General features: G+C 38.6%; 2 protein-coding genes across 2 annotated transcripts; both read left to right on the top strand.

Moving 5' to 3' along the window:
* The first annotated feature begins 3908 nt into the window (after positions 1-3908).
* On the top strand, positions 3909-5218 carry LOC119495731 (SLAM family member 9-like). Its single transcript, XM_037782489.1, has one exon. The coding sequence runs from the start codon at positions 4322-4324 to the stop codon at positions 5216-5218; it is 897 nt and encodes a 298-aa protein (XP_037638417.1). The 5' UTR covers positions 3909-4321.
* Positions 5219-16974: 11756 nt separating this feature from the next.
* LOC119495387 (SLAM family member 9-like) lies at positions 16975-18300 on the top strand. Its single transcript, XM_037781783.1, has one exon. The coding sequence runs from the start codon at positions 17115-17117 to the stop codon at positions 17991-17993; it is 879 nt and encodes a 292-aa protein (XP_037637711.1). The 5' UTR covers positions 16975-17114; the 3' UTR covers positions 17994-18300.
* Positions 18301-24242: the final 5942 nt, after the last annotated feature.

Below are 24242 nucleotides of genomic sequence, written 5' to 3'. Positions count from 1 at the left end.
TCTCTCAGCCGGCTGCACATAGAGACCAATATTATGTGTTATGTGTTGATTAAAATGAGGTTGTAGCTCGTTGTCTACCTCACTACGGTTAGAAAGAGCCGTTGTTTGTGTTTTAACAACGTTTTGGTTATGAGTTATTGATCCAGGAAGTTTGAATCTGTCAATATCTTTCCAACTTTACCGAAGTACATCATCTAGGGGGGCTCTGTACATCAGCAATGTGTGAACAGTCAGGAATGATTGGAAGAAGTGCTCTAGGAAGTAACTCGAGGGAACGAGATAATAAAAGCTTTCGTCTAGGGGTCTAGGGGGGCTCCGTAGGAACTAAACCAAAAAAGGAGAAACTACACTATGTAGCCAAAGGTATGTGGACACACTTTAGTGTACATTTGATCTGGGACTGTTTTTATGTTAAACATTTATAGTTGTTGTTTTATTATTTACAAAAGGTATAGCACAACAGCAAAACTATAAAGGAACTAATTTACATATTTGGAACTATATCATCCTAGACCAGGGGTCAGCAACCTGCAGCTCTGGAGCCACATGAGGCTCTTCAGCTCCTCTCCAGTGGCTCCCTGTGGATTTATAAACATGGAAATGAATAAATGTTTTTTGTTTATATTTTCATCATTATCATTGTTGAAGGTCTATGGTATGACGGAGTATTAGGGCCACATTGAGGGGGGAAAAAAATCGGAGATTTCAAGAATAAAGTCATAATATTATAAAGTAGTAATTTTACGTGTTATTTAATTTTTTTCTCATAAAGTTATGACTTTATTCTTGTAATATTATGACTTTATTCTTGTAATATTATGACTTTATTCTGTAAATCTCAAATGTTTTTCCCTCAATGTGGCCCTAATACTCTGTAGTACATTGTCTCTTTGGCCCTCACTGCACTAGACTTATATACTATAAACTTAGACTATTAACTGTGTTACCTTCATCACAATGATCAAATGTTTTGCCCCAGACAGATTTTTTTGTTGTTCGTTTTGCCTAAAATGGCTCTTTTGATAGTAAAGGTTGTTGACCCCTGCCCTAGACCTTTGGATAATATGGTACACATGGAAGATTTGATAACTTGCACATGGAATTACATTAAGTAATTACAAATAAGGATAAATAAATAAATAAATAGATAAAAGAAATAACAATAATAATAGTAATAATAAATAAATCGTGAAAAAGAAATATATATATGTATATATACATACATACATACACCCACATATGCATATATATGTACATACATGCACACACATACATTTAAAATAATAATAAAACCATAATACATACACCGAAACATGCAAAAATAAAATAAATAAATAAAAACATAAAGGGTTGTTGCTCATTTTGGCCTTCAAAGATATGTATTGTTAAAGTCCATACATTTTGCAATACACTACAGGTGAATAGGTTTTTTCTTTAACTAACAGATATGACAATGAAACTTCCCCAGTTGATAACTTGCATTAAGAGATTTTTTTTGTATTGCAAGTTTTTCTCACTGTGTCCCACCTGTATTTTATATTATACTTGAACGTCTCCACCTGTGTAAAAGCTCTCTGGGTTTACAAGTTACCAATAGTCTTATAGTGCCCCCTACTGGCACTTATAGGAACCTGCCACTGCAGACTGAGCCAAACTTTACAGTAGAAGTAGCCTGTATCAGGTGGTGTAATCAACAGGCACTCAGATCTTTATTAGTTTGGTTTATATTTTGTATTATTAATCTGCAAAGTAACCAAAGGTATCAAATGTAGTGCAGTAAAAAGTATTTCCCTCTAAGAAGTAATAAGTGGAATAGAAGTAGAATGGAAATACACAAGTAAAAGTACGTTCAAATTTGACTTAAGTACACTAGAGTAAGTGTATTTTCTACCACCGGTCGTCATTTCTCTGTATCTGAAGATGTATCATAGTGATAAAATACCCCCCGGTAGAACGGCATCCATATAACCGTTCACTCATTCAAAGCATTTATGGTGAATAATAATATGCCATACTGGTAAATGTTCTGATGTGTGACCGTGTTACAGGATAACTAAAAATTATAAAAATAGGCCCTTGCTAACCCTTTCACTTCCAAATCCTACAGTATTTATCTAACAAAGAGCACTTAGCCTTGAATGAACTTTCTAATAATAAAGACATCAGTATTCGTCCAGCGGATAAGGGTGGCGCTGTAGTTGTATTATCCAAAGAAAAATACATTGAACAGCAAAACCTGTGTTGGACTTACAGTAAGCTGCTCAGCTTTGGCTCATTTCTCAAAACAGTCTTAACTTTCTCTAAACTGAAAGTGCAGCCTTCACAACTGCTTCATGGGACATTACAACTCTATTGCATGTTTGCAAAAGGTAGTAACTCACCCAAAACACTTCATTGATGCTCCTTAACCTTGTTATTGTTTCAGTAAATTGGCCACCAAAATGAAAAGTAATTTTGTCATCGTGTGAGCCGTCCTGGTCAAAATGTGTAGATGATTTTCCCCATGACAGTCAACCCTGGAAATGTTTTTTTATATACAAATCTCTGTTTTGTTCTACTTTTTATTGACACTGACTGCTTATACTGTACGATACAAGAAAGTCAGTTTTTGGTCTAGCTGAATGTGTAGTCAGTAGGTCAAATACAAATAATATAAATGTATATAAATGTAAGAGTTACACAGAAAAAGGATATGCACATTTGTATGTATGTGTACAGTTAATTTTTTTGTGCAGCAATGTGTTGAACAGAAATTTTGCCACAAATGACATCCATGCCAAAAAACAACAACTTGTTGTTTCTCATCAGTGAGAAACAACTCATCAGTTTTGATCCATGTGCATGTGGTTATTGTACTGACTCTTCTATACACACGTGCAAAGACATCTGCTTGAATGAATACAACATTTGAATCTGTTGTGAACGACAAACTAATTGTTTAGAGATTTGAGCTCATTGTTTAGAAAAAAATAATTCTCATTTGAGAATTGAGCCAAAGCGAATGAGAAAAACTGTAAAAGAACACATGATGTTCTATTGAAATGATGATGGATTTGGTTTTCTAACAGTTGAACACCCTGTTATTGCTGCTTTTTACCTACTCCCCAAAGTGCACAAGGGGCCTAAAGATAACCCTCCTGCCGTTCTATTATATCAGGTAATGGTACTCTCACAGAACCCACTTCTAAATATATTGATTCCTTTATTAAACCTTTGGTAAGAAAACTACCATCCTTTATTGAAGACACCACTGATGTGTGACTCCGGTCCCATTTCCTTGTCTAGGGGGTCTAGGGGTCTAGGGGTCTACGGGGTCTAGCGGTCTATGGGGTCTAGGGGTCTAGGGGGTCTAGGGGGTGTAGGGGTCTAGGGGTCTAGGGGGGTCTAGGGGTCTAGGGGTCTAGGGGGTCTAAGGGTCTAGGGGTCTAGCGGTCTATGGGGTCTAGGGGTCTAGGGGGTCTAGGGGGTGTAGGGGTCTAGGGGTCTAGGGGGGTCTAGGGGTCTAGGGGTCTAGGGGGTCTAAGGGTCTAGGGGTCTAGGGGGTCTCCGTACTGACGGATTCGCTCTACTTCGATTTGCTTTTTAACTTCCAATTCATGTTTCATTTTGTCATGTTCAAGCTGCAACATCAGAATCTCCTTCTGTTGCTCAAAAGTTAGTCCCTGAGTCTGAAAGGACACAGCAGTAGGACTTGGAGGAGACTTCTCTTCATCTCCGGGCATAATTCCTATTTCGATTAATTTAGATTTTATAGACTCTTTAATATTTTCTTTATTGCGCTTGTCTCCTACAACAACCACTGAATAATGCTCAGCAATCAAGAGCAACTGCTCTTTTGTGCAGGTATCTGAGTGTGATGTGTTGTGAGTGAAAACTAAAGAAAAGACAAACAAAGTCAGCCCGGCAGGTTCTGGCAGGGATGAGTCCAGGTGAAGGAGAGAGAGAGACCAGAGCAACGCTTGATTGGGGCTTTTATGCTCAGGGCGCACCAGCATCAGGTGCTCTGCATCACGCATCTTCTCCCTTGATACCTTCAAGGACACAGGGAAAGAATAAATGGCAAATCCACACTGGCATCTCAGTAGTGAGGCTGTCACACTATACCACCCCCCCGGAGATATGACGCGTTGATGGCGCGTGACCCAGCCTCCTTTTAACAGAACTTCATGGTGACTTCTGCTTTCGTTTTCTCAAAAGCCAGCAGAAGGCAGGAAGGAAGGATGTGAACGCACTGCTGAAGGGTGGCGAGCTAAAAAAGAACCGTCGTTTCTTACTGACTATTAAGATTGATATCCTCCCCGTGGTGTATTGATCCGTGGACATGATGGGGAAACTGACCGGGTTGTGTGTGTTGTTGTTGGTGCTGAACGTCGCTGTAACCGAGGATACTGTAACTACGGTGTACTTCGCGGATGGTGGAGATCTAACGTTAGAAGTGAGGCCTCCTCTTCCGGATCACATCAACATCATCTCTTGGATATTCAACGGTTATCTGCTGGCTGAGTGGGTGGAAGATGAGAGTTATTACCTCAGAATTAAAGGACGAGCAAACCTCACCACAGAGACTGGACAGCTGATCATCAACAAGATGAGCAAAGAGGACGAGGGCGTGTATTCAGTGGAGATCAACGACAGAGTCCAGAGTGAGAGATATCAAGCTAAATTGATCAAGAAGGTCCAGAAGCCCAAAGTACTGGATAGAACATTGAATTGTATAGCTATAGATCATAGTTGTAAGTTCTCCTGTGACTCAAACACCACCGAGGCTGAACCCATCACCTACAGCTGGAAGAAGGGAGATGGAGAGTGGAAGGTGTCTGGGAAGGACATCACCATCACCAGAGAGCATGACTCAGGTGGGAAGACCTTCACCTGCAGGATGGAGAACCCAGTCAGCCGGGAAGAAAGTGACCCGCTCTACAAAAAGCTTTTTACATACAACACTGCTGTTGCCATCAGTGTTCTGATTGCGGCTGGCGCTGTGGCTCTGGCTCTGGTTGTGGTTGTGGTTCTGTCTGTGGTTCTGGTTGGTTTGATTGAGGCATGTGAAAAGAAGATATTCCTCTTCAAGAATCGAAGAACCAACATCACTGATCCTGCACATGGAAATGGACAGCCAACTTCTCATCCTAGTGACAGTTCACCTAATCCAGCTGAGATCGTACCACTTCAGGCTAACCCACAAGACACAAAGTCAGACGCCAAAGAAACTGCATGAAGTTGAGGAGCTCAAATAGTCCTCAGACTTCTATTTCTGCATACATGACATGTACAAACATGTTCATGTTTTGTGTGTTTTTTAGCAGTCAGCTGTGTGCATCATTGACTGTTACCTGCAGCAGAGGGATTTTCATAACAACAAAGTTGTTTTTTAGAACAAATTAATTGTATTTTTTATTTTTTATTTTATTTTAAACAGCCACCTGTGTGTTTATATATGTATGTATGTATGTGGGGGTTTCTGCAACTAAAATCACTTTTGACTCTCCTAAATTAAAAAAAAAAACAATCTCTATGAATTTTAACCATCAGAGAAAATTAAACTTATATTAACAGATATATGATATTCTCAGTGAGTCTTTGCAGTGTGCCTGAGGATGTAAATAAGTCAATCAGACATATTGATAATGTGAGTGAATCAGCTTTGAATATATCTGATAAGAAACCATACCAAAGAAAAGTCTGATTTAATCACCAGAAGTGAATGTAATTAAATTACCAATATTTCAGCATCTTCTGACCAGTTTCCAAAAAGTCTACACATAAAGACGTACACACAATTGCATTTAGTCGTTAAGATTTTAATCTGTAACATGTTTATTTTTTATGTTTTGTATCACTTTGTTCTTATACTAAATGTCCTTACCGCAACAGTTCAGTAACATTCATATATATAAATAAATAAATATTTTTAAATTCATTTTCATTAAGCTTTGTGCATTATTGTAAATATTGATATAAAAATATTTTCTAAAAATAACAACCTGAACAATATAGACAGTAACCATAGATGTCAATCTTCATACTTCCAACTGTCTCTTGTTTTATACAACCAGCAGTCAAAAACTAAAATATATTCAATTTACAGAAAAGTAGTAAAATCTCCACATTTGTGAAGTGGCAGCTAGATCATTTTGTAGTTTTTACTTGATAAATTACTTTTGACAGTAAACAATCATCAAAATTGACGTTATTATTTAAAGGGTTATTAAACTCTCCAGAAATGATAATGCAGTCCAAAAAAAAGCTCTTAAAGTTCTTTCGTAGAGAAGACATCAGGATATCATATTGGATCTGTTTTTATATTTAGCTTTTTATTCTTATAATAAACACTGTCAGTTAGTTGGTTGTTAATTTCTATACATTTGTTTTTCTGTCAGTGCCATAATATAATTGGAGTTTGTCTTTTTTGTCTTGAACTTAAATCCATAAATGATAATGCAGTCCAAAAAAAGATGTGTGAAGTGATGTTGGTGGTACTACACTGTATAATACTGAAGCTAATGAATATTTTTCTCTTTTCGGCGTTGCACTTTGTAGACGGTCCCTGACCTCTGGTCTCTCAGCCGGCTGCACATAGAGACCAATATTATGTGTTATGTGTTGATTAAAATGAGGTTGTAGCTCGTTATCTACCTCACTACGGTTAGAAAGAGCCGTTGTTTGTGTTTTAACAACGTTTTGGTTATGAGTTATTGATCCAGGAAGTTTAAATCTGTCAATATCTTTCCAACTTTACCGAAGTACATCATCTAGGGGGTCTCCGTAGATCAGCAATGTGTGGACAGTCAGGAATGATTGGAAGAAGTGCTCTAGGAAGTAACTCGAGGGAACGAGATAATAAAAGCTTTCTCCTAGGGGTCTAGGGGGGCTCCGTAGGAACTAAACCAAAAAGGGAGAAACTACACTATGTAGCCAAAGGTATGTGGACACACTTTAGTGAACATTTGATCTGGGACTGTTTTTATGTTAAACATTTCTATTTGTTGTTTTATTATTTACAAAAGGTATAGCACAACGGCAAAACTATAAAGGAACTAATTTACATATTTGGAACTATATTATCCTAGACCAGGGGTCAGCAACCTGCAGCTCTGGAGCCACATGAGGCTCTTCAGCTCCTCTCCAGTGGCTCCCTGTGGAGTTATAAACATGGAAATGAATAACTGTTTTTTGTTTATATTTTCATTATTATTTATCATTGTTGAAGGTCTATGGTACGACGGAGTATTAGGGCCACATTGAGGAAAAAAAAAGATTTCAAGAATAAAGTCATAATATTATAAAGTAGTATTTTTACGTGTTATCTAATTTTAATTTAAGCTTAACTTAAACTAACTTGTAATATTATGACTTTATTTGGGATATCTCAGATGTTTTTTCCCTCAATGTGACCCTTAATACTCCGTAGTACATTTGCTCTTTGGCCCTCACTGCATTAGACTTATATACTATAAACTTAGACTATAAACTGTGTTACCTTCAACACAATGATCAAATGTTTTGCTGCAGACAGATTTATGTTGTTGTTCATTTTGCCTAAAATGGCTCTTTTGATAGTAAAGGTTGCTGACCCCTGTCCTAGACCTTTGGATAATCTGGTACACTTGGAATATTTGGCAACTTGCACATGGAATTACATTAAGTAATCACAAACTAGGATAAATAAATAAATAGATAGATAAAAGAAATAACAATAATAATAGTAATAATAAATAAATCGTAAAAAATAAATATATATATGTATATATATATACATACATACACCCACATATGCATATGCATATATATATATATACACATATATATATGTGTATATATATATATATGTACATATATATATATATATACACATACATGCACACACATACAATTAAAATAATAATAAAACCATAATACATACACCGAAACATGCAAAAATTAAATAAATAAATAAAAACATAAAGGGTTGTTGTTCATTTTGGCCTTCAAAGATATGTATTGTAAAGGTCCATACATTTTGCAATACACTACAGGTGAATAGGTTTTTTTAAACTAACATATCACCATGAAACTTCCCCAGTTGATTACTTACATTAAGAGATTTTTTTTGTATTGCAAGTTTTCTGAAATGTTATCTTTAAATATGCAAATGAGGCATTATATAATGCTGACTTTTGGTGAATTTTGGAGAAATCTACAGCGTTACATTATACTGTATACATCTCACTGTGTCCCACCTGTATTTTATATCATACTTGAATGTCTGTTTACAAGTTACCAATAGTCTTATAGTGCCCCCTACTGGCACTTATAGGAACCTGCCACTGCAGACTGAGCAAAACTTTACAGTAGAAGTAGCCTGTATCAGGTGGTGTAATCAACAGGCACTCAGATCTTTATTAGTTTGGTTTATATTTTGTATTATTAATCTGCAAAGTAACAAAAGGTAAAAAAAAGTAAAAAATTCCCTCTAAGATGTAACAAGTGGAATAGAAGTACTAAGTACTAAGTACAAGAACGTTAAAATGTTCCTTAAGTACACTAGAGTAAGTGTATTTTCTACCACCGGTCGTCATTTCTCTGTATCTGAAGATAGATCATAGTGATAAAATACCCCCGGTAGAACGGCATCCATATAACCGTTCACTCATTCAAAGCATTTATGGTGAATAATAATATGCCATACTGGTAAATGTTCTGATGTGTGACCGTGTTACAGGCTAACTAAAAATAATAAAAATAGGCCCTTGCTAACCCTTTCACTTCCAAATCCTACAGTATTTATCTAACAAAGAGCACTTAGCCTTGAATGAACTTTCTAATAATAAAGACATCAGTATTCGTCCAGCGGATAAGGGTGGCGCTGTAGTTGTATTATCCAAAGAAAAATACATTGAACAGCAAAACCTGTGTTGGACTTACAGTAAGCTGCTCAGCTTTGGCTCATTCCTCGAAACAGTCTTAACTTTCTCTAAACTGAAAGTGCAGCCTTCACAACTGCTTCATGGGACATTACAACTCTATTGCATGTTTGCAAAAGGTAGTAACTCACCCAAAACACTTCATTCATGCTCCTAAAACTTGTTATTGTTTCAGTAAATTGGCCACCAAAATGAAAAGTCATTTTGTCATCGTGTGAGCCGTCCTGGTCAGAATGTGTAGATGATTTTTCCCCATGACAGTCAACCCTGGAAATGTTTTTTATATACAAATCTCTGTTTTGTTCTACTTTTTATTGACACTGACTGCTTATACTGTACGATACAAGAAAGTCAGTTTTTTGTCTAGCTGAATGTGTATCTCACTGAGCTTTTCAGATTCCCATTTCAACAGTAGGTCAAATACAAATAATATAAATGTATATAAATGTAAGAGTTACACAGAAAAAGGATATGCACATTTGTATGTATACAGTTAATTTATTTGTGCAGCAATGTGTTGAACAGAAATTTTGCCACAAATTGACATTCATGCCAAAAAACAACAACAACAACAACAACAACAAAAACAACAACAACAACAACAACAACAACCCTGCAACAATGAAAAAAAACTGCAGTAGTTCAGTTCAAAAACAACAAACTGTACCTCCTCGTCATAGATATTTATGGAGTATACATGCATGTCTGACAGATTTTGATAATTGAATGGATCATTTTGCATGTGACGGCTCAAACGATGAAAGATTGTTTAGAAGTTGTGAAGAAGACAACAATTTCACTGAGAATCAACTCATCAGTTTTGATCCATGTGCAAGTGGTTATTGTACTGACTCTTTTGTACTTTATGTGCAGTTTGCTTGAATGAATGAAAAATTTGAATCTGTTGTGAACGACAAACTAATTGTTTAGAGATTTGAGCTCATTGTTTTGAAAAAAATAATTCTCATTTGAGAATTGAGCCAAAGCGAATGAGAAAAACTGTGAAAGAACACATGATGTTCTATTGAAATGATGATGGATTTGGTTTTCTAACGGTTGAACACCCTGTTATTGCTGCTTTTTACCTACTCCCCAAAGTGCACAAGGGGCCTAAAGATAACCCTCCTGGCCGTTCTATTATATCAGGTAATGGTACTCTCACAGAACCCACTTCTAAATATATTGATTCCTTTATTAAACCTTTGGTAAGAAAACTACCATCCTTTATTGAGGACACCACTGATGTGTGACTCCGGTCCCATTTCCTTGTCTAGGGGGTCTAGGGGTCTAGGGGACTAGGGGGTCTAGGGGTCTAGGGGATATAGGGGTCTAGGGGGTCAAGGGGTCTAGGGGTCTAGGCGGTCTAGGCGGTCTAGGCGGTCTAGGCGGTCTAGGGGGTCTAGGGGTCTAGGGGACTAGGGGGTCTAGGGGTCTAGGCGGTCTAGGGGGTCTAGGGGTCAAGGGGACTAGGGGGGTTTAGGGGTCTAGGCGGTCTAGGCGGTCTAGGCGGTCTAGGCGGTCTAGGGGGTCTAGGGGTCTAGGGGGCCTAGGGGGTCTAGGGGTCTAGGCGATCTAGGGGGTCTAGGGTTCTAGGGGATATAGGGGTCTACGGGGTAGGGGGTCTAGGGGTCTAGGGGATCTAGGGGTCTAGGGGTCTAGGGGGTAGAGGGTATAGGGGTCTAGGGGATCTAGGGGTCTAGGGATCTAGGGGATCTAGGGGTCTAGGGGGTAGGGGGTCTAGGGGGTCTAGGGGTCTACGGGTCTAGGGGTTCTAAGGGTCTAGGGGTCTAGGGGTCTACGGGGTCTACGGGGTCTAGGGGTCTAGGGGGGTCTAGGGGTGTAGGGGGTCTAGGGAGGTCTAGGGGTCTAGGGGGTCTAGGGGGTCTAAGGGTCTAGGGGTCTAGGGATCTTGGGGGGTCTCCGTACTGACGGATTCGCTCTACTTCGATTTGCTTTTTAACTTCCAGTTCATGTTTCATTTTGTCATGTTCAAGCTGCAGCATCAGAATCTCCTTCTGTTGCTCAAAAGTTAGTCCCTGAGTCTGAAAGGACACAGCAGTAGGACTTGGAGGAGACTTCTCTTCATCTCCGGGAAGGACGCAGTGAATGATTGTAAACTAAAGATATTCATTATCTATTTATAGTACAGAAATAACTACAAATGTGGAGTGTGTCAGTCAGTAACATCAGTAATGTAGATGTGGATGTGTGAGCATGATGAAGTGTGATGTGTTGTGAGTGAAAACTAAAGAAAAGACAAACAAAGTCAGCCCGGCAGGTTCTGGCAGGGATGAGTCCAGGTGAAGGAGAGAGAGAGACCAGAGCAACGCTTGATTGGGGCTTTTATGCTCAGGGCGCACCAGCATCAGGTGCTCTGCATCACGCATCTTCTCCCTTGAGACCTTCAAGGACACAGGGAAGGAATAAATGGCAAATCCACACTGACATCTCAGTAGTGAGGCTGTCACACTATACCACGGGAGATATGACACGTTGATGGCGCGTGACCCAGCCTCCTTTCTATGGACCTTGGACTTTGTTACCGTTTCCTCAACAGCCAGAGCAGAAGTAAGGAAGGGCAGCGAGCTAAAAACGAGTCGTTTTTGCTGACTATGAAGATCGATATCCTCCCCGTAGTGTATTGATCCGTGGACATGATGGGGAAACTGACCGGGTTGTGTGTGCTGTTGTTGGTGCTGAACGTCGCTGTAACCGAGGATACCGTAACTACGGTGTACTTCACGGATGGTGGAGATCTAACGTTAAAAGTGAGGCCTCCTCTTCCGGATCACATCAACAACATCGTGTGGATATTCAACGGTAATCTGCTGGCTGAGTGGGTGGAAGATGAGGGTTATTACCTCAGACTTAAAGGCCGAGCAACCCTCACCACAGAGACTGGACAGCTGATCATCAACAAGATGAAGAAAGAGGACGAGGGTGTGTATTCAGTGGAGATCAACAACACGTTCCAGAGTGAGAGCTATAATGCAACACTGATCAAGAAGGTCCAGAAGCCCAAAGTAGTGCTGAGAATATTTACTTTTGAGTCTAAGAGTTGTAGGTTCTCCTGTGACTCAGACACCACTGGGGCTGAACCCATCACCTACAGCTGGAAGAAGGGAGATGGAGAGTGGGAGGTGTCTGGGAAGGACATCACCATCACCTGCATTGATGACTCAGGAGTGAAAACCTTCACCTGCAGGATGGAGAACCCAGTCAGCCGGGAAGAAAGTGACCCAGAACCCAACCCGCTCTACAAGGAAGTTAAGTCAGACAACAGTGCTGCTGTAGTTGGGGGAGTTGGTGCATTCGTAATTGTGGTTTTTTTTGGGGGTTTGGTTGTGGCATGGATAAAGAAGATAGGCCCCTTCAAGAAGTAAGGAATCAGCAACACTGATCCTGAACATGGAAATGGACAGCCAACTTCTCCTCCTAGTGACAGTGCAACTAATCCATCTGAGAACGAACCACTTCAGGCTAACCCAGAAGACCCAAAGTTAGACGCCAAAGAAACTGCATGAAGTTGAGGAGCTCAAATAGTCCTCAGACTTCTATTTCTGCATACATGACATGTACAAACATGTTCATTTTTTGTGTATTTTTTAGCAGTCAGCTGTGTGCATCATCGATGGTTAACTAGTCTTTTGCAGTGTAAATAAGTCAATATGATTCTTAGATTGATGATGCGAGTGAATCAGCTTTGAATATATCTGATAAGAAACCATACCAAAGAAAAGGCTGATTTAATCACCAGAAGTGAATGTAATTAAATTACCAACATTTCAGCATTTTCTGACCAGTTTCCAAAAAGTCTACATATAAAGACGTACACACAATTGCATTTAGTCGTTACGATTTTAACCTGTAACATGTTTATTTTTTATGTTTTGTATCACTTTGTTCTTATACTAAATGTCCTTACCGCAACATTTCAATAACATTCATATATATAAATAAATACATATTTTTAAATTCATTTTCATCGAGCTTTGTGCATTATTGTAAATATTGATATAAAAATATTTTCTAAAATTAGGGGATTTCATGATTTTCTTTAAAACCTGAACATTTAGACAGTAACCATAGATGTCAATCTTCATACTTCCAAGAGTCAAAGTCGAAGGTGACGTCTTCAACTGTCTCTTGTTTTATACAACCAGCAGTCAAAAACTAAAACATATTCAATTTACAGTGATAGAAAAGTAGTAAAATCTCCACATTTGTGAAGTGGCAGCCAGATCATTTTGTAATTTTGCTTGATAAATTACTTTTGACAATCAATCAATTATCAAAATTTACGTTATTATTAAAAGGGTTATTAAACTCTCCATAAATGATAATGCAGTCCAAAAAAAAAGCCCCTAAAGTTCTTTTGTAGAGAAGACATCAGGATATCATATTGGATCTGTTTTTATATTTAGCTTTTTATTCTTATAATAAACACTGTCAGTTAGTTGGTTGTTAATTTCTATACATTTGTTTTTCTGTCAGTGCCATAATATAATGGAAGTTTGTCTTTTTTGTCTTGAACTTAATAAATTTAACAGTACTTTTAATAACATGTGCAAACCTTGGTAACAAGTGCAAGTTATTCACATCAAAACGATTCACAAAAGACCTGGGCACCAGACAACACGCCATCTTTGATCATAGACAAACGATATCCCTCCATATTTCATTTTTTCTGCCTCTGATTGCTGACGTACGGAGCCGCCCTAGACCCCTAGGAGAAAATGTTTATTATCTCTCGAGTTAGTATCTCGTTCCCTCGAGTGAGTATCTCGTTCCCTCGAGTTAGTATCTCGTTCCCTCGAGTTAGTATCTCGCTCCCTCGAGTTAGGTATCTCGTTCCCTTGAGTTAGTATCTCGTTCCCTCGAGTTAGTATCTCGCTCCCTCGAGTTAGGTATCTCGTTCCCTCGAGTTAGGTATATCGTTCCCTTGAGTTAGTATCTCGTTCCCTCGAGTTAGTATCTCGCTCCCTCGAGTTAGGTATCTCGTTCCCTTGAGTTAGTATCTCGTTCCCTCGAGTTAGTATCTCGCTCCCTCGAGTTAGGTATCTCGTTCCCTCGAGTTAGTATCTCGTTCCCTCGAGTTAGTATCTCGTTCCCTCGAGTTAGGTATCTCGTTCCCTCGAGTTAGGTATATCGTTCCCTCGAGTTAGTACCTCGTTCCCTCGAGTTAGGTATCTCGTTCCCTCGAGTTAGGTATCTCGTTCCCTCGAGTTAGTACCTCGTTCCCTCGAGTTAGGTATCTCGTTCCCTCGAGTTAGGTATCTCGTTCCCTCGAGTTAGTATCTCGTTCCCTCGAGTTAGGTAACTCGTTCCCTCGAGTTAGTATCTCGCTCCCTCGAGTTAGTATCTCGTTCCCTCGAGTTAGTATCTCGCTCCCTCGAGTTAGTATCTCGTTCCCTCGAGTTAGTATCTCGTTCCCTCGAGTTAGTATCTCGTTCCCTCGAGTTAGTATCTCGCTCCCTCGAGTTAGTATCTCGCTCCCTCGAGTTAGTATCTCGTTCCCTCGAGTTAGGTATCTCGTTCCCTCGAGTTAGTATCTCGTTCCCTCGAGTTAGTATCTCGTTCCCTCGAGTTAGGTATCTCGTTCCCTCGAGTTAGTATCTCGTTCCCTCGAGTTAGTATCTCGTTCCCTCGAGTTAGTATCAATAACAAACTTAACTTATTTTTTTTGTATTGCAAGTTTTTCTCACTGTGTTCCACCTGTATTTTATATCATACTTGAATGTCTCCACCTGTGTAAAAGCTCTCTGGGTTTACAAGTTACCAATAGTCTTATAGTGCCCCCTACTGGCACTTATAGGAACCTACCACTGCAGACTGAGCCCAACTTTACAGTAAAAGTAGCCTGTATCAGGTGGTGAAATCAACAGGCACTCAGATCTTTATTACTTTGGTTTATATTTTGTATTTTTAATCTGCAAAGTAACCAAAGGTATCAAAATGTAGTGCAGTAAAAAAATTCCCTCTAAGATGTAACAAGTGGGATAGAAGTACTAAGTACTAAGTACAAGAACGTTCAAATTTTCCTTAAGTACACTAGAGTAAGTTTATTTTCTACCACCGGTCGTCATTTCTCTGTATCTAAAGATAGATCATATAGTGATAAAATACCCCCCGTTAGAACGGCATCCATATAACCGTTCACTCATTGAAAGCATTTATGGTGAATAATAACAGGCCATACTGGTAAATGTTCTGATGTGTGACCGTGTTACAGGCTAACTAAAAATAACAAAAATAGGCCCTTGCTAACCCTTTCACTTCCAAATCCTACAGTATTTATCTAACAAAGAGCACTTAGCCTTGAATGAACTTTCTAATAATAAAGACATCAGTATTCGTCCAGCGGATAAGGGTGGCGCTGTAGTTGTATTATCCAAAGAAAAATACATTGAACAGCAAAACCTGTGTTGGACTTACAGTAAGCTGCTCAGCTTTGGCTCATTTCTCAAAACAGTCTTAACTTTCTCTAAACTGAAAGTGCAGCCTTCACAACTGCTTCATGGGACATTACAACTCTATTGCATGTTTGCAAAAGGTAGTAACTCACCCAAAACACTTAATTGATACTCCTTAACCTTGTTATTGTTTCAACAAATTAGCCACCAAAATGAAAAGTAATTTTGTCATCGTGTGAGCCGTCCTGGTCAAAATGTGTAGATGATTTTTCCCCATGACAGTCAACCCTGGAAATGATTTTTATATACAAATCTCTGTTTTGTTCTACTTTTTATTGACACTGACTGCTTATACTGTACGATACAAGAAAGTCAGTTTTGTCTAGCTGAATGTGTATCTCACTGAGCTTTTCAGATTCCCATTTCAACAGTAGGTCAAATAAAAATAACATAAATGTATATAAATGTAAGAGTTACTCAGAAAAAGGATATGCACATTTGTATGTATACAGTAAATTTATTTGTGTAGCAATGTGTTGAACAGAAATTTTGCCACAAATTGACATTCATGCCAAAAAACAACAACAACAACAACAACAACAACAACAACAACAACAACAACAACAACCCTGCAACAATGAAAAAAACTGCAGTAGTTCAGTTCAAAAACAACAAACTGTACCTCCTCGTCATAGATATTTATGGAGTATACGTGCATGTCTGACAGATTTTGATAATTGAATGGATCATTTTGCATGTGACGGCTCAAACGATGAAAGATTGTTTAGAAGTTGTGAAGAAGACGACAATTTCACTGAGAAACAACTCATCAGTTTTGATCCATGTGCAAGTGGTTATTGTACTGACTCTTTTGTACTTTATGTGCAATTTGCTTGAATGAATGAAACATTTGAATCTGTTGTCAATGACAAACTAATTGTTTAGAGATTTGAGCTCATTGTTTTAAAAAAAATAATTCTCATTTGAGAATTGAGCCAAAGCGAATGAGAAAAACTGTAAAAGAACACATGATGTTCTATTGAAATGATGATGAATTTGGTTTTCTAACGGTTGAACACCCTGTTATTGCTGCTTTTTACCTACTCCCCAAAGTGCACAAGGGGCCTAACGATAACCCTTCTGGCCTTTCTATTATATCAGGTAATGGTACTCTCACAGAACCGACTTCTAAATATATTGATTCCTTTATTAAACCTTTGGTAAGAAGACTACCATCCTTTATTGAGGACACTGATGTATTGAATAGGATTGCCACTTTAACTGATATCCGGTCCCATTTCCTTGTCACCATGGATATAGAAAGTTTATAAACAACATATCTACAAGCATTTTCAGATGATTCCTAGGCCCAAACATACATAAAAACACAGACACCCACCAACAAAGACAACCTATATATATACATTCACACACATGAAACACCCCACACCCTCAAAATCCCAATTGTCTGTGATTATTGTGAAAGAACAGTCACAGAGTCCCGTCCTCCCCGTAGTCCCAATATGAACATAGAAGAATAAAACATGCAAACTGAGAATCCCCTTCAACCTAAAAATATTCTTGTAATTCAAAACGCCAATAACTTGGTGTATCTCTTCTGGCACTCAGTGGACACCGTCATGTGGGGACTTCTGCTTTTGTTTTCTCAACAACCAGCAGAAGGAAGAATGTGAAATCCCTGCTTAAGGGTGTGAGGCGGCGAGCTAAAAAAAGAACCGTCCGTTTCTTACTGACTATGAAGCTCGATATCTTTCCAGTGGTGTATTGATCCGTGGACATGATGGGTAAACTGACCGGGTTGTGTGTGCTGCTGGTGTTGTCGGTGCTGAACGTCGCTGTAACCGAGGATACTGTAACACCGGTGTACTTCACGGATGGTGGAGATCTAACGTTAGAAGTGCGGCCTGCTTTTCCGGGTCACATCAACAACATCGTGTGGATATTCAACGATAATCTGCTGGCTGAGTGGGTGGAAGATGAGGGTTATTACCTCAGAATTAAAGGACGAGCAACCCTCACCACAGAGACTGGACAGCTGATCATCAACAACATGAGCAAAGAGGACGAGGGCGTGTATTCAGTGGAGATCAACGACAGAGTCCAGAGTGAGAGCTATCAAGCTAAATTGATCAAGAAGGTCCAGAAGCCCAAAGTAGTGGAGAGGACATTGACTTGTGGAGCTATATCTCATAGATGTAGGTTCTCCTGTGACTCAGACACCACCGAGGCTGAACCCATCACCTACAGCTGGAAGAAGGGAGATGGAGAGTGGAAGGTGTCTGGGAAGGACATCACCATCACCAGAGAGTATGACTCAGGTGGGAAGACCTTCACCTGCAGGATGGAGAACCCAGTCAGCCGGGAAGAAAGTGACCCGCTCTACAAGGAGCTTATTTCATACTACACTGGTGCTGTAATTGGGTATGTTGTTCCTTTCAGTGCTGCGGCTGTGGCTGGCGCTGTGGTTGGTTTGGTTGTGGCATGGAAAAAGAAGATATTCCCCATCAATAAAGGAAGCATCAACATCCCTGATCCTGCACATGGAAATGGACAGCCAACTTCTCCTCCTAGTGACAGTTCACCTAAGACAGCTGAGAACGTACCACTTCAGGATAACCCACAAGACACAAAGTCAGACGCCAAAGAAACTGCATGAAGTTGAGGAGCTCAAATAGTCCTCAGACTTCTATTTCTGCATACATGACATGTACAAACATGTTCATTTTTTGTGTTGTATTTTTTAGCAGTCAGCTGTGTGCATCATGGACTGTTACTTGCAGCAGAGGGATTTTCATGACAACAAGGTTGTTTTTTAGAACAGCATGAAAAATTATTGTATTTTTTATTTATTTTTTATTTTTTAAACAGCCACCTGTGTGTTTATATATGTATGTATGTATGTATGTATGTGGGTGTTTCTGCAACTAAAATCACTTTTGACTCTCCTAAATAAAAAAAAAAAACAATCTCTATGGATTTTAACCATCAGAGAAAACTAAATTTATATTTAACAGATATATGATATTCTCAGTGAGTCTGTGCAGTGTAAATAAGTCAATATGATTCTCAGATTGATGATGCGAGTGAATCAGCTTTGATTATATCTGATAAGAAACCATACCAAAGAAAAGGCTGATTTAATCACCAGTAGTGAATGTAATAAAACTACCAACATTTCAGCATCTTCTGACCAGTTTCCAAAAGGTCTACACATTTGTATATACTGTTTATGTTCTTAATATGCCTTGTACAAAGTATCTTTTGTATATGTACATTCATACTTCCTGATATGTATATGTTCTTAATAGGCCTTGTACAAAGTATTTCCTTTTATAATTGTAATATAACATTATTTTTAATGGAGCTTCCCAGCAAAAAGCATTTCACACTATTGTACTTGTATAACCGGCGTGACAATAAACATCTTGAATCTTGAATCTTGAATTTGCCACAGAGCGTTCTTTGAAACTGCTCTTATGAAGCAACACATACTCATCAGCAGACACAGCAGCCTCAGCCGCACCAGTACTTTTCCGTTCTGTGATGTATGTCGTAATACGATCCGTATAACAATCTCTATGAATTTTAACCATCAGAGAAAACTAAACTTATATTAACAGATATATGATATTCTCAGTGAGTCTTTGCAGTGTGCCTGAGGATGTAAATAAGTCAATCAGACATATTGATAATGTGAGTGAAGCAGCTTTGAATATATCTGATAAGAAACCATACCAAAGAAAAGGCTGATTTAATCACCAGAAGTGAATGTAATTAAATTACCAACATTTCAGCATTTTCTGACCAGTTTCCAAAAGGTCTACATATAAAGACGTACACACAATTGCATTTAGTCGTTAAGATTTTAATCTGTAACATGTTTATTTTTTATGTTTTGTATCACTTTGTTCTTATACTAAATGTCCTTACCGCAACATTTCAATAACATTCGTATATATAAATAAATAAATATTTTTAATTTCATTTTCATCAAGCTTTGTGCATTATTGTAAATACTGATATAAAAATATTTTCTAAAAATAACCACCTGAACAATTTAGACAGTAACCATAGATGTCAATCTTCAAACTTCCAAGAGTCGAAGTCGAAGGTGACGCCTTCAACTGTCTCTTGTTTTATACAACCAGCAGTCAAAAAGTAAAACATATTCAATTTACAGTGATAGAAAAGTAGTAAAATCTCCACATTTGTGAAGTGACAGCCAGATAATTTTTTAATTTTTGCTTGATAAATTACTTTTGACAATCAATCAATTATAAAAATTGACGTTATTATTAAAAGGGTTATTAAACTCTCCATAAATGAAAATGCAGTCCAACAAAAAGATGTGTGAAGTGATGTTGGTGGTACTACACTGCATAATACTGAAGTTAATGAATATTTTTCTCTTTTCGGCGTTGCACTTTGTAGACGGTCCCTGACCTCTGGTCTCTCAGCCGGCTGCACATAGAGACCAATATTATGTGTTATGTGTTGATTAAAATGAGGTTGTAGCTCGTTGTCTACCTCACTACGGTTAGAAAGAGCCGTTGTTTGTGTTTTAACAACGTTTTGGTTATGAGTTATTGATCCAGGAAGTTTGAATCTGTCAATATCTTTCCAGCTTTACCGAAGTACATCATCTAGGGGTCTCCGTAGATCAGCAATGTGTGGACAGTCAGGAATGATTGGATGAAGTGCTCTAGGAAGTAACTCGAGGGAACGAGATAATAAAAACTTTCTTCTAGGGGTTTAGGGGGGCTCCGTAGGAACTAAACCAAAAAAGGAGAACCTACACTATGTAGCCAAAGGTATGTGGACACACTTTAGTGTACATTTGATCTGGGACTGTTTTTATGTTAAACATTTCTATTTGTTGTTTTATTATTTACAAAAGGTATAGCACAACGGCAAAACTATAAAGGAACTAATTTACATATTTGGAACTATATTATCGTAGACCAGGGGTCAGCAACCTGCAGCTCTGGAGCCACATGAGGCTCTTCAGCTCCTCTCCAGTGGCTCCCTGTGGATTTATAAACATGGAAATGAATAACTGTTTTTTGTTTATATTTTCATTATTATTTATCATTGTTGAAGGTCTATGGTACGACGGTACGACGGAGTATTAGGGCCACATTGAGGGGAAAAAAAATCTGAGATTTCAAGAATAAAGTCATAATATTATAAAGTAGTAATTTGACTTATTTAATTTTTTTCTCGTAAAGTTATGACTTTATTCTGTAAATCTCAGATGTTTTTCCCTCAATGTGGCCCTAATACTCTGTCATACATTGTCTCTTTGGCCCTCACGGCATTAGACTTATATACTATATACTTAGACTATAAACTGTGTTATCTTCATCACAATGATCAAATGTTTTGCGGCTCCAGACAGATTTTTGTTGTTGTTTTTTTTTGCCTAAAATGGCTCTTTTGATAGTAAAGTTTGCTGACCCCTGCCCTTGACCTTTGGATAATGTAGTACACATGGAAGATTTGGCAACTTGCACATGGAATTACATTAAGTAATCACAAAGAAGGATAAATAAATAAATAGATAAAAGAAATAACAATAATAATAGTAATAATAAATAAATCGTAAAAAATAAATATATATATGTATATATATATATACATACATACACCCACATATGCATATGCATATATATATATACATATATATATATATATATACACATATATATATATATATATATATATGTAAAATAGGCGTTGGTGTAATGGATACCAAACTTGTGACCTTAGTGATGCTGAGTGAATGAACCCTTAGATGATGGTTCTATGAATGTCATTTACAATCTCCACAGGTTGTCCGGTAAAAACATGAATATGATGATGATGTATCAATTAGTCCAGGTCACACACACTCTCTTTGAGATACCACTCATTTATTGATTGAAGATGGTTTTTAAATCCTTTTTGTGAATAGTGTGGATAGTGTGGTTACTAAATACAGAAAATAAAATAGAAAACATGAGCAGGTATTAGTAACATGAAGTAATAATAAACAAACAGTATTGTATGTAATTAAATGTAAGCTAAACAGTTTGAACAGGAGTAAAAGGAGGAGAACACAGCCTTCTTAACTTTAAGGGAGCGTCAACAAATAACAGACTCACGGTACGTGTCCACAGGCTCCGTGCTTTCCACGCTCCCCATTCATTGTCTATGCAAGCAGCCGCGCAATGCATTCCGGTAGCGTGGTGTCGCTATTCGAGAGACTAGGCATCACGACGCCCGCTCCTTATTTGCATGAAGTTGAGGTCCTGGCTACTTTATGCAAATCACGGGCGTCCGACGCGACTCGCCGCCTCTCGAAACTCCCGATAATCTTTTAAACTAAACGTTGTCGAGCCAAAATAAAGACAGATCCAGCAACTTAACAATAACAGGGTTATTTCTCTCCTCAAATGTTTTCAGAAACACATTTCAGTGAACTATTTAGGTGAAATAAGAGAAGAAAGTTTCCAAACGAGCCTCCGGTGGTTCCGGTTTGAAAGCTGGGAGCAGCAGCCAACAGCGGGAAAGCGTTCGTCCAATCAGGAGCCGAGTGCCTTGTTTCTAGGGACAGCCCACCAAGCGTCCAATGTTGGGAAGCGTCGCGTCCCCTCGCGATAAAAAACGCCCCTGTGGACACGTACCATCAGGCTCTCATGCAGTACTATGAGCATAGTGCACACAGAGGGTGATATGATGAATTGTGCGACGGTCCCTTAATGACGGCCGCGTATGCCCGTTCACTGCGCTGCTCTAACTTAAATGATTGGTGACACAGAAACACACAACTTATCATTCAAACTCTTATAGACAAACGAGTATGAGCATTATAACATGATACATGTGACTTTAGAATTATTATAGCGATGCAGATACTAAACATTAGACAACTATAACAAATACTCACTTTCTCATGGACGCACAGGAAAGACCATATCAATAAATAAATAGAAAAGAGTCCAGAAAGGTGCAACACTGATGCTGAGCTGAGTTGGAGGACAAATGAGGCTTGTGATCTGCGCAGAAGGTGATTGGAATAACAGCACTCTCTGATCATGTGTAGACCATGCGCCAAGCCACAGACTATTGGTCCGTGCATGTGATCAATGCATGGGCTGGTGAGGGGATGCTTTTGGGTTAAACTGCTGCACCTTCTGAACATATACATATATATATATACAGCGGGTAAAATAAGTATTAAACACGTCACCATTTTTCTCAGTAAATATATTTCCAAAGGTGCTATTGACATGAAATTTTCACCAGATATTGGTAACAACCCAAATAATATATACATACAAAGAAACCAAAACAAATAAGTTCAAAAAATAAGTTACGTGTAATAATGTGAAATGACACAGGGAAAAAGTATTGAACACGTTTACTGATATTTATTTAATACTTTGTACAAAAGCCTTTGTTGGTAATGACAGCTTCAAGACATCTCCTGTATGGAGAAACTAGTCGTATGCATTGCTCAGGGCTGATTTTGGCCCATTCTTCCACACAAACAGTCTTTAAATCTTGAAGGTTCCGTGGGCCTCTTCTATGAACTCTGATCTTCAGTTCTTTCCATAGATTTTCAATTGGATTCAAGTCAGGTGAATGGCTGGGCCATTCTAGCAGCTTTATTTTCTTTCTCTGAAACAAATTGAGAGTTTCCTTGGATGTGTGTTTGGGATCATTGTCTTGCTGAAATGTCCACCCTCGTTTCATCTTCATCATCCTGGTAGATGGCAGCAGATTTTTATTCAGAATGTCTCGGTACATTTTTCCATTCATCCTTCCTTCAAATATGTGAAGTTTGCCAGTACCGTATGCTGAAAAGCAGCCCCACACCACGATGTTCCCACCTCCAAACTTCACTGTTGGTATGGTGTTTTTAGGGTGATGTGCAGAGCCATTTGTCCTCCAAACATGGTGTGTATTATGGCATCCAAAGAGTTAAACTTTGCTCTCATCTGACCAGACTATATTCTCCCAGTATTTCACAAACTTGTCCAAATGTTGTGCAGCAAACTTTAAACGAGCTTCAACATGTTTTTTCTTCAGCAATGGAGTCTTGCGTGGTGAGCGTGCATACAGGCCGTGGCGGTTGAGTGCATTACTTATTGATTTCTTTGAAACAATTGTACCTGCTAATTCCAGGTCTTTCTGAAGCTCTCCACAAGTGGTCCTTGGCTCTTGGACAACTCTTCTGATAATTCTTTTCACTCCTCTGTCTGAAATCTTGCGAGGAGCACCTGGTCGTGGCCAGTTTATGGTGAAATTATGTTCTTTCCACATCCGGATTATGGCCCCAACAGTGCTGACTGGAACATTCAGAAGTTTAGAAATGCGTCTGTAGCCAATGTCATCAGTATGTTTTGCAACAATAAGGTTGCGACAGTCTTGAGAGAGCTCTTTGCTTTTACCCATCATGAGATGTTTCTTGTGTGACACCCTGGTCATGAGACACCTTTTTGTAGGCCATCAGTTGGGACTGAACCAGCTGATATTAATTTGCACTGACAAAGGGCCGGATTGCTTTCTAATTACTGATAGATTTCAGCTGTTGTCTTGGCTTTCCATGCCTTTTTGCACCTCCCTTTCTTCATGTGTTCAATACTTTTCGCCTGTGTCACTTCACATTATTACACATAACTTAATTTCTGAACTTATTTGTTTTGGTTTCTTTGTATGTATAGATTACTTGGGTTGTTACCAACATCTGATGCAAATTTCATGTCAGTAGCACCTTTGGAAATATATTTACTGAGAAAAATGGTGACGTGTTCAATACTTATTTTACCCGCTGTATATATATGTACATAAATGCACACACATACATTTAAAATAATAATAAAACCATAATACATACACCGAAACATGCAAAAATAAAATA

Source organism: Sebastes umbrosus, chromosome 10 (genome assembly GCF_015220745.1).
Source record: "Sebastes umbrosus isolate fSebUmb1 chromosome 10, fSebUmb1.pri, whole genome shotgun sequence".
Lineage (NCBI taxonomy): Eukaryota > Metazoa > Chordata > Actinopteri > Perciformes > Sebastidae > Sebastes > Sebastes umbrosus.
The sequence above is the reverse complement of the archived record's forward strand: the minus strand, read 5'-3'. Positions and strand labels throughout refer to the sequence as shown.